The following is an 11102-nucleotide window of genomic DNA, read 5'->3' as shown; positions in this document are numbered from 1 at the left end:
TGGGATGCCATGAAAGGAATGATCTAGCTTAATGATGGCGGTGTGTTTTGATGTTCCCGCCTTGTAAGAACTCAAGTCAGAGGAAGGCGGGAGTGCAGCAGAAGGAAGCAGATCTGATGTATGACCTCCTGTTCCTGCTGTTTTTTACGTCGGTGTCCTCAGACGCTTCCGCCTCTCACATCACGTACCTCCAAAGGCCGAAAAGGAGATCAGGCTGGTTATGAGTGTTTTTTTAGGTTCATGTTAAAGAAGAATGGCCAAGCTACCGCCAGGGCCATAAAACTACCCCTGGAAATGCCTGAACTACTTTGAGTCTCACATCACGTACTTACAAGGGCCGAAAAGGAGATCAGTCTGGTTGTCACGAGTGTTTTTTCAGGTTCATGTTAAAGAAGAATGGCCAAGCTACCGCCAGGGCCATAAAACTACCCCTGGAAATGCCTAAATCGACTATGAGAACCTTATCAAATATACATGCCTAGACGCCGAACTGTCCCACATCACGTACTTCCAAGGGCCGAAAAGGAGATCAGTCTGGTTATTATGAGTGTTTTTTTAGGTTCATGGTAAAGTAGAATGTCCAAGCTACCCCCAGGGCCATAACACTACCCCTGGAAATGCCTGAACACTATGAGAAGCTTGTCAAATATGCATGTTTAGACGCTTCCGCCTCTCACATCGCGTACTTCCAAGGGCCGAAAAGGAGATCAGTCTGGTTATTATGAGTGTTTTTTTAGGTTCATAAATGCCTGAACACTATGAGAAGCTTGTCAAATATGCATGTTTAGACGCTTCCGCCTCTCACATCGCGTACTTCCAAGGGCCGAAAAGGAAATCAGTCTGGTTATTATGAGTGTTTTTTTTAGGTTCATGGTAAAGTAGAATGGCCAAGCTACCGCCAGGGCCATAAAACTACCCCTGTAAATGCCTAAGCTACAATGAGAACCTTGTCAAATATGCATACTTAGACGCCGAAATGTTTAATAATGAATTTAAAGTTACTTATATTGCTTCCATATGGTTTCCTTCACTCCGTCGCTGCAGTGGTATTTTTTTTTATAGCTGGGGTGCTTTGGAAGGCTGGGAGTTGACAGCTGTATCGATGTGGTGATGTTTTTCTTAATCTTCTTCGGGTTCATCTTGTTTTATTCACCCCGTCGCTGCTGTGGCTGTGTAGCTGGGGTGCCGTGGGAGGCTTGGAGTTGTCGGGTGTCCTGCCGTAGTGGTGGTGATGAATGCGGTGGTGTCTGGGGTTGTGGTGAGGATGACTGGCCTGGTGACTGGTGACTCCGCCTCTGAGGACGAGGAATATATTAGTAATAGTACAAAAGGATTGGATGTGTTGTCGTGAGGGTGGGAACGCAAAGGAACAGGAAGATAACAGCGACAGAAACACATATCTTTACTACACTCTACTTTTTTTTTTACAACAAACTAGACAGCTCAAGGGCACAATAAAGGAAACAATAATAAAAAAAGCCCGCATAACTATACATGCATATCGTTATCTGTGTAGGGGCGACAATTTTAGGTTAGAAATCGTCAAAAACAATATGCTGAGTTCATTCCTCTTCTTTCTTTCTCTATCTTCTACCAATACCTTTCCTCCTTCTTCTTCCTCTCCTATCCTTTAATTTCCCTTTTCTTTACTCTCCATTCCTTCCGTCACCAACCCGTCATATCTTTCATTTCTCCCCTTATGCTGAGTTAATTCCTCTCCTTTCTCTCTCTATCTTCTACCAATACCTTTCCTCCTTCTTCCTCTCCTATCCTTTAATTTCCCTTTTCTTTACTCTCCATTCCTTCCGTCACCAACCCGTCATATCTTTAATTTCTCCCCTTATGCTGAGTTCATTCCTCTTCTTTCTTTCTCTATCTTCTACCAGTACCTTTCCTCCTTCTTCTTCCTCTCCTATCCTTTAATTTCCCTTTTCTTTACTCTCCATTCTTTCCGTCACCAACCCGTCATATCTTTCATTTCTCCCCTTATGCTGAGTTAATTCCTCTCCTTTCTCTCTCTATCTTCTACCAATACCTTTCCTCCTTCTTCCTCTCCTATCCTTTAATTTCCCTTTTCTTTACTCTCCATTCCTTCCGACACCAACCCTTCACATCTTTAATTTCTCCCCTTATGCTGAGTTAATTCCTCTCCTCTCTCTCTCTATCTTCTACCAATACCTTTCCTCCTTCTTCTTCCTTTCCTATCCTTTAATTTCCCTTTTCTTTACTCCCCATTCTTTCCGTCACCAACCCTTCATATCTTTTCTCCCCTTTCCTTTTTTTCCCTTTTTTCTTCCTCTCCTGAGACCCAACGGCAGCCCAAGCCAATCTCGGCCTCTCGGGTGTACTTGGGCAGCGAGGGTGGGTGCCGCTGATGCCCGGGGAGCGGCGTGGTGCTTGTAGGGCGGTGCGTGCGTGCGGGGGGAGGTGGCGTGTGTAGCGTGGGTGTAGCATGCACCTGTCGGGCGCCCACGGGTCACTGATTATGTGGGGCGCCGGGCGGGGGCAGCCTACCCCCACGCCGCCATTCTCGTTGACCCTCCCACCGCTGATGATGCTGATGATGATGTTGATGGTGCCTGTACCGTCAGTTAACTTGGTCTTGCCTCTAATACAGTCTAATATAGTGTCTAATAAATGTCTAATACAGTCACTTATCCAATAGTAAACAGTCATTTTATCATACCTGCTACTCCTGTTTTGAATGCATCAGTTTCTACATATACAGATCGACCAGTTAGCTAAGATCTTGTCTCTAATACACTCTAATACACTCACTTCTCAAATAGTATACAGTCATATTCTCATACAAAGTCCTATTTAGAATGTACGTCAGTTTCTATACATACTTTTCTGTTTCCATACATACTATACATACATACTTACTATACGAACTATATATACATACATACTAGTTTCTATACATAATGTTTTGATACCTCCGTTTACTTCCACACATGTACAGTCATATTTTCATAACAGTATTTACTTCCATACATACATTTACATTTTGATAACTCCATACTTTTAAAGCTACACGACCTCGCCTTATCGGATACATGTTGTCATAGTCGTATAATCATACCTATCGCCGTTAAACATATACAGACACTCTTCATAACAACATACGGACATAGACATATTATTATTCACTTCTGTTTCCATGCCGCCACCCATAACATTTAGGCATTCTTCTCATAGCTAGAGTTCTATGTATAGTTAAATATACAGACACTCTTCATAATAACATACGGACATGGCCATATTTTTATTCACTTTTTCCTGTTTCCATGCCGCCACCCACAACATTTAGACATTCTTCTCATGGCTAGAGTTCTATGTCTAATTAGATATACAGACACTCTTCATAATAACATACGGACATGGCCATATTTTTATTCATTTATTCCTGTTTCCATGCCGCCACCCACAACATTTAGACATTCTTCTCATGGCCAGAGTTCTATTTTTATACTGTAACTGTTAAAGCCCGACAGTCATTCCTCTTATTCCTTGGGATCTATTTTGATACTGTATTCATTGAAGCTTCACGGTTGCTGTTCTTTTGATAGCTAGATTTCTATTTCCATCCTATATTCACTGAAGCCTGACAGTTCTTGTTATAGCTAAAGTTCTATTTTCTCACCGCATCCATTGAAGCTTATCATTTCTTGCAGTACACAGGTATATTTTCAACATTTCCTTCGTTTTTGTTTTTGTTTTTACTTCATTTCCACCTTCATTAACGTTTGCTATCACGAGAGAGTAACCCGAAACCCAACCAACCCTTGACATACACGCCCCGAGGGAAGAAAAAACATAACGCGAAGAATGTTTCTGTATTATAATCGTATCGTATCGAGTCCAACGCTGATAATCGTTCCTGTTTACCCGCCGTGGCATTACGTGGACCAGCGCATGATTATATCTCACAGTGGCGTAACCGTTGAAAAGAATGGACCAAATCTTTCTACACCAGTTGTAAGCCGGGGAAGAAATGGGACTTCTTTTTTTCATTGTGTGTGTGTGTGTGTGTGTGTGTGGTAGGGGGAGTGGGAGGGTAAATGCGAAAGTGTAATTACTCGGTCGAAACCAACTTATACTGAACAATGGATTGTGTGTGTGTGTGGCGGAGGCTGGACCGGAAAGACTTGAGGTGGCGAGTGGGAGGTGGACCGGAGTGAGAGAAACTGAGAGTGACAGTAAGTGGACCGTGGATAGCTGAGAGGGACAGAGAATGACAGGAAGTGGACCGGAGATTGCTAAGGGGGCCAGGAAGAATGACAGCAAGTGGACCGGACATAGCTAAGGGGGCAGGAGAATGACAGTAAGCAGTAAGTGGACCGGACATAGCCTGGGGGGGGGGGGGGGGAGTAAATGGCCCAAACATAACTAAGACGGTCCGGGAAGCCTTGTTGTAAGAGGACAGGACTGTGGACTTGGCAGAGAGGAACACGAGGAGCCCTGGAAACACGGCATCACGGACGAGTTATCGCGGACAAGTTAATTCAGTCACCATGGACATTTTAACTTTTCTTTAATCATTCGTTCATCCTTTTTTCACATTCTTTTTTTCATTCCTTTTCACGGACTTAATTCACGGACGAGCCAATTGAGTCATTACATTTTTTTTCTTCTTTCTTTTTTTTGCTCAGGCGTCTCACGCACGCACGAACATTCAAATCTAAACACGAATGAATCTCTTACACATTTGATCTTGATTCCTTTCACTTCTAATACGCGTACAAGCTTTTGAATCCCTTATGTATCTAATCCAAACATATAAACCAATTGTACTTTCATCCTGGTCCCTTTTACTCCAATACAAACAGTCTAATCCTTTTTATTCTGAAGCAAAACATATTAATTCCATGTACCCTTTATCCTGATCTCTTATACTTACATGCCATACAAACAGTCTAATCCTTTTTATTCTGAAGCAAAACTTATTAATCCCTTGTACCGTTACCTAATCCCTTTTGCTCCTAATATAAACGTCTGAGTCCCTTGCATTGCCTCCCCTAACCCACCTGAACCCTCCAGAGCACTGCCTTACCTTAACTTCAGACAGGGAGAACCTCACTTCGCCGTCTTCTGACACTTGCGCATATTATAAACCGCAGCGCAATCCCGGTTCGGCGAGGCACAGCTAATGGCGGTACACTTCGGTAATATTTCAAGCTTTATTGTGGTGCAGCAGTGGTCGTGTGTGTCTGTGTCCCCTTTATAATTTCCTGTCATTTGCTTTTTTGCAGGTAGGTGACGTCCCGAGGTGCTCCCTGTCGCGGCGGCTGAGGGGTGAGTACAGAACCTTGCGGTGTGTGGGGTGGTGATCATTGGGAGGGGTGAGTGAGGGTGTGAGACTCGGGAGTGCGTGTGGTGTGTGTGGTAGGGTGAGGGGGTGGGGTGTGGTGAGGGGGCGGTTGTGGTGTGTGTGATGGGTGATTATGGTAGTGGGTGAGGGAGGAAGTGCGGTGTGGTGTGGTGAGGGGGAGGTTATGTGTGCATGTGGTGGGTGATTATGGTGGGAGTGCGTGTGGTGTGTATGGTGGTGGTGGGTGTTGAAAGGGGTGTGGTATGGTGTGGTGTATGGTGGAAAGGGGAGGAATGATGTGTATGGTGGACCTTGAAAGCGGAGTGGTGAAAGGAATGGTTGTGAATGGGTGGTTTCTGGTCTTTGATGTTTGGTGAATGGAAGGGTGATGGTGTGTGTGTGTGTGTGTGTGTGGGTTGGTGCTTGTTATGAGCTCACCATGACAGTAATTTATGTGTTGTCTCTTAATATATGATGAAAAAGTTGTCATTCTGTGCCTTTACTTCTATTAGTGTGTGTGTGTGTGTGTGTGTGTGTGTGTGTGTGTGTGTGTGTGTGTGTGTGTGTGTGTAGAAAGTTCAAACTCCCTTCACTAACATTTGGTGCCTCTCAGAATGGCGCTCTACGTGACAGAATATGTATTAATGTCTTTTTTATGTGTGTGACTGTTTGTCCGGTTCTTCAGTGCTCAGAATCTTCCACTTAGCCTTAGTTTATCTTCTTCCTGTCTCTTTTCCTTCTATATCTTCCACTTAACATCATCAACTTAGTTTACTCTCCTTATATTTGCCTTCTGTATCTTCCACTTTAGATCATCAGCTTAGTATGCATATCAGGCACTTGGAACTTTTTAGTATACATAACTCCCTTCAGTAATATCTATAGTGCCTCTCAGCATGGCGCTCTACGTAACAGAATATGTATTAATGTCTTTTTTTATGTGTGTGACTGTCTTTTTCCCTGTTGGAGTATGCATATCAGGCACTTGGAACTTATTAGTATACATAACTCCCTTCCGTAACATCTAGGGCCTCTCAGCATGGCGCGTTACGTGACAGAAAATGAGAATGTATTAATGGTGTTCGTGTACGCGTGACTGTCGCATTGTCTTCCTTTGGTCAAGATTCAAGCACAAGGCGAGGGGAGGTGTCATTACGGACGTGTGTGTGTGTGTGTGTGTGTCGCCCTGTCACGCACCTGTCGCCGCACACCTGCCATTCTTTATGCTCTAAATCATCCCCTCCGTAGCTTCGGTTTGATGTCTTCTACCCGGCCCTTGACGCTCCAAATCTCCCACTTCTAAGTCTTTGTTTACTGTTTGTCCGGTTCTTTAGTGCTTAGAATCTTCCACTTAGCTTTAGTTTGTTATCTTCTTCCTGTCTCTTTGTCTTCTGTATCTTCCACTTAACATCATCAGCTTAGTTTCCTCTCCTAATCTTTGCCTTCTATATCTTCCACTTAACATCATCAGCTTAGTTTCCTCTCCTAATCTTTGCCTTCTATATCTTCCACTTAACATTTTCAGCTTAGTCTGCCTGGATCTTTTCTCTTTCCTCTATTCACCATCGGCTTAGTTTCCTCTCCGTATTTTTGCTCTCTCATTGCACATCCTCAGCTAACAATCTTACAGTCTTTCCGGCTCTTTGCGCTCCATGGTTGGTATCATAAGACACTTTCGCTTCTCACATCAGGTATTTCTAGAGGCCAAAGAGGGGGTCAGTCGGGGTCTAATGAGTGCTTCTTCAGGTTCATGTTACAGAAGAAGGGTCAAACTACCACCTGGGTCATACAACTACTTTAGGAAATGCCCACAACTCCTACGAAAGTTTTGTCAAATATGTGTTCTTGGGCGGCGAATTGTCTTAAAATACGACCCTAAACCTCCCCCTTTAGGAGCTCCGGTTTACTATCTTCCGGCTCTTTGCGATCTCAATGTTCAACTTCACGTCATCGGCTTACAGTCTTACAGTCGCCCCGATTCTTTGCACTCTACATCTCCCCCTTCGGAGCCTCAGTTTACAATTTCCTGGCCGGCAAATGGCGCCTTCCTGGTTCGGGACGAGTGAGTCATAAGATATGGAGAGTAGACACGCGAATGTGCGCCGCGTGATGATCGCCGACGCTAACAGCTCATTATTTGCTAAGCGTCAGCTCACATTGCCTTTATCTGGATGGCCAAACGTCCCCAACACCTCCTGTTTTTCCTCTCTTTTCCTTTTCCACATGGACATAAGTTTGGATGAGAGGAAAGTTAATGTACCGTTTTTTTCCGTGTCTTTTCCTCCTTACATCGACGACACCTCCTGTTTTGCCTCTCTTTTCCTGAGACCAGTTCCGGGGAGAGAAAAGTTAGTGGTTCGTTTTTTTTCCGTGTCTTTAACTCCTTAAACCAGCGCCACCTCCTGTTTTTCTTATCTTTCCTATTCTAACATGGATATAATTTAACCTGATACCAGTTCCGGCGAGAGGAAAGTCAAGAACCGGATTTGTTCGTCATTTCCTCCTTACACCGACGTATTTTAACCTAGAGATCAGTTTTGCCGCAATTTCCTGCATGTTTCTCTTCTCTTTCTTTTTCTACATGGATATGATTTAACCCGGGACCAGTTTCGACGAGAGGAGAGCTAAGAACGTTTTTTCGGGTCTTTCTCTCCTTACACCAACGTTTTTTTTTCACCAGAGACAAGAACGTTTTTTTTTGTATATATTTCTCTCCAACGCACCTATTTTAAATATAGATCAGTTCGGATAAAAAACAAACGGAACTACTGCTGTGCTTTCTTTCTTAAACTACCCGCAGCTTTTTTTTAATCAAGGTAATCTTCCTACACAATCTTATCAATCTTATTTTAGCCAGAGATCAATTTGGATTAGAAGAAAAAGTACTCCTACACTGCGTTCTTTCTTAAACAACCCGTGTCTCCGTTTCATCACTTCAGCAGCTCGTGTCTCCGTTTTATCCAAGTCTGTAATCACTTTAAGCAGAGATCAGCGTTTGGAAAGTTTCGTGAATGCCTTGGGTCCGCGGGGAGGGCGGGGCACGCAAGACAGGTTTGGGCCGCCGCTTGGTCAACAATTCCTCGCAGGTCACGGTTGGCGCGTCTCCCTCCCGCCCCTAAAACTTCCAGCCCGACGGTGACAAATTGTGGGCTTGTTGATGGGGCCATTAGCAACCCAGAGCCAGGCTGCTAAATACTTCGGTGCTACTAAAGATCCGGGTAGCGAAGGGCCGAGCAAGACGTCTCCATTAAGGGTACAGAAAGACGGAAACTCGACGTGATTCAAGAAACATTTGGATTTAGGCGTTTATTTAGCACTTTATCAGCCGTGACGCGAGGGAACCGCACTCACACGCACCTAGTAACCTCACCCCGACCTGCGCCACCTCCCCGTCCACACAGAAACAATTGTGGAGGAGATTGAGGTGATACGAGTGACAGAAATACGAAAGACAGCCTTGAGAAAGAGTGTAGAGAGTCATGTGTCATCAGTGTTATCAGTCTTTTGTTTATGTGTTGTAATCATGTTATGCTCTGCTTCGTTTTTACCTTATGAATCCCTCTCTCTTCTCTTCTGATTCTATTCCTCTGTTCTTCTTTTCTTATGTTCACGTTTACACTGGGCCACATTTACGTTATCTTTCACTTTTATTTCCTCTATTCCTCTCTTCTCTCTTCTACCTTTGTTCCCTGTTCTTCAGTTCTTAAGTTCACACTGGCCACATTTAGGTTCTCTCTCTTTTATCTCCTCTGTTCCTCTCTTCTCTCTTCTACCTTTGTTCCCTGTTTTTCAATTCTTAAGTTCACACGGCCATATCCCCCCCCCCCCCCCCCCCCCCCCACCCCACCCACACACCCACCCACACCTTTGTCACACCGGTTGAGCCAATGAGGCAAGAAAGCGTTCCCGGCAAGTCACTCGTAGCGGCGGTTCCTGTGAATGAGTCTTTGGTGGCGGGATTCTCGGAAAGGCAATGTTCTAATGTAACACGAGTGGCTGAGCTCCATAACCACCCCACTCCACCTGACCGCCGCGTGTTTACCGGCAAAACACTCGCGCCTCCTCCGCGTGTCGGGAAAATGATTGGTCTACCTGTCTAGCTTGCACGAGGGCCGGGGAGTGTTAGGAGGCAAGGAGGAGGAGAGGAAGCTAAGTGCGAGAGAAGATAGGAGAGGAGAGACTGATGAAGCAGGTATAGGAGAAGAGAAGGAAGGATTCAGGAAGCGAAGTATTGGAAAGGGAAAAGGAAAAAGATGATTTGGGAGGAGAGGAGAAGAGAGGAAATGAGAGGAGGAAGAGAAGAGGAAAGGGGAATAGCAAGGGTAGGAAAGTTACGAAAATGACGGAAGAGAAAAATGTGAAGCAAAAAAAAAATAGGGAAGGGGAAAAGAGAAGAGATTGAGGAAGTAATTGTCAGAGAGAAGATGGACAAAGGAAAGGAAAGAAGAGGGAAGGAGGAGGAAAGGAAGGAGAAGAGTTAGGTGGGAGGGAAAGGCGGACTTCTTCGCCACGCCGAAACCATACAGATAAGGTTGTGATGGTTGCTGAGGAGACGAAAAGAGGAGAGGCGGGGTGACAACTGTTAAGGCAGGGAGGGGGAAGGAGGAAGCTAAGTAACAGGGAGAAGAGGAGGGGAGGAAGGCAGGAAGTTAAGAGACATGGAGGCGGCGGGCAGAGTCACGAGTCTTGTTTTTCATGGAAGTATCAGAGCTCAGCGGTGCGCGGCGGGGCTCTTCGAGGATGCGGCCCTGGCCCTCTTTAGACACGGCAGCGGCTGTGATAAGGAAGAGGCTCACCCGGACACGGAGTTACGTCATCGTCATCGTTTGAGTTCTTCGCATGGAATGGCGTTCAGATTTGGTGTTTAACGAGAAAGAGATTGATAGTGGTTAAATTGGAAATGGTTTAGCTGGTTAGTGCTTATTCTGTTCGCCAAGGTGTCAGTCGTACATTAGTTTCACACGTAACGGTACAGGATCGCTTATTTTTCGCATTTAACGTTATATGGTCACTTATTTTCGCGTCTAACGTTAAAGGGTCGTTCATAAGTCTCGCATTAACGTTATATGGTCACTTATTTTCGCTTCTAACGTTAAAGGGTCGTTCGTAAGTTTCCCATCTAACGTTATATGGTCACTTATTTTCGCTTCTAACGTTAAAGGGTCGTTCGTAAGTTTCCCATCTAACGTTATATGGTCACTTATTTTCGCATCTAACGTTATAGACTCACTTATTATCGCATCTAACGTAATAGGCTGGGTTATTTTCGCATCTTTTAGGAGCAGTAAGTTAGCGGGCTTTTTTTTCCATTATTTTCTTTTTTTTACGCTCTTGCAATGTCTCCTCTGCTGTAAATAAACAAATCTAGCGTTGTAGGGGTCGGTCATTAGTATGTTAGTCCGCGCCTCGCCCGAACATTCCATTCCATCGACTCTAGCTTACGTAATTCAACCACTTCTCTTTGCGTCCGTCCTACCAGAAGCAAATCACTAAGGTCCATATACTTCAACGTGTTTGCCTCCCATTACGACCATTTTCTAAGGCCACAGAGAGGATTAACCAGGATTTCATGGGTGATTTTCCCGTTCTACCATCAGCAAATCACAAAGGTCCATATGCTTCAACCTATTTGGCAGCCATTGCGACCATTTTCTAAAGTCACAGAGAGGATTAACCAGGATTTCGTGGGTGATTTTCCCGTTCTACCATCAGCAAATCACTAAGGTCCATATGCTTCAACCTATTTGGCTGCCATTGCGACCATTTTCTAAAGTCACAGAGAGGATTA

The 11102-nt window shown here is 44.6% G+C and overlaps 1 protein-coding gene across 3 annotated transcripts in view; it reads right to left on the bottom strand.

Annotated features, from left to right (window-relative positions):
* Window positions 1–977: 977 nt before the first annotated feature.
* LOC126983933 (forkhead box protein B2-like) overlaps window positions 978–11102 on the bottom strand; it is a 52164-nt gene continuing 42039 nt past the window's right edge. For all 3 annotated transcript variants that reach the window (XR_007736299.1, XR_007736298.1, XM_050837163.1), the window contains exon 3: window positions 978–1295. Coding sequence is in view for 1 of the 3 variants with exons in the window: in XM_050837163.1 (XP_050693120.1) it covers window positions 1136–1295 (160 nt within the window). In the remaining 2 variants the exon portion in view is untranslated. The remainder of the gene's footprint in view (window positions 1296–11102) is intronic.

This window comes from Eriocheir sinensis, chromosome 55 (assembly GCF_024679095.1).
Source record: "Eriocheir sinensis breed Jianghai 21 chromosome 55, ASM2467909v1, whole genome shotgun sequence".
Taxonomy (NCBI): Eukaryota; Metazoa; Arthropoda; class Malacostraca; order Decapoda; family Varunidae; genus Eriocheir; species Eriocheir sinensis.
Note: the sequence above shows the minus strand (reverse complement) of the source record. Positions and strands in the feature narration are given on the sequence as shown.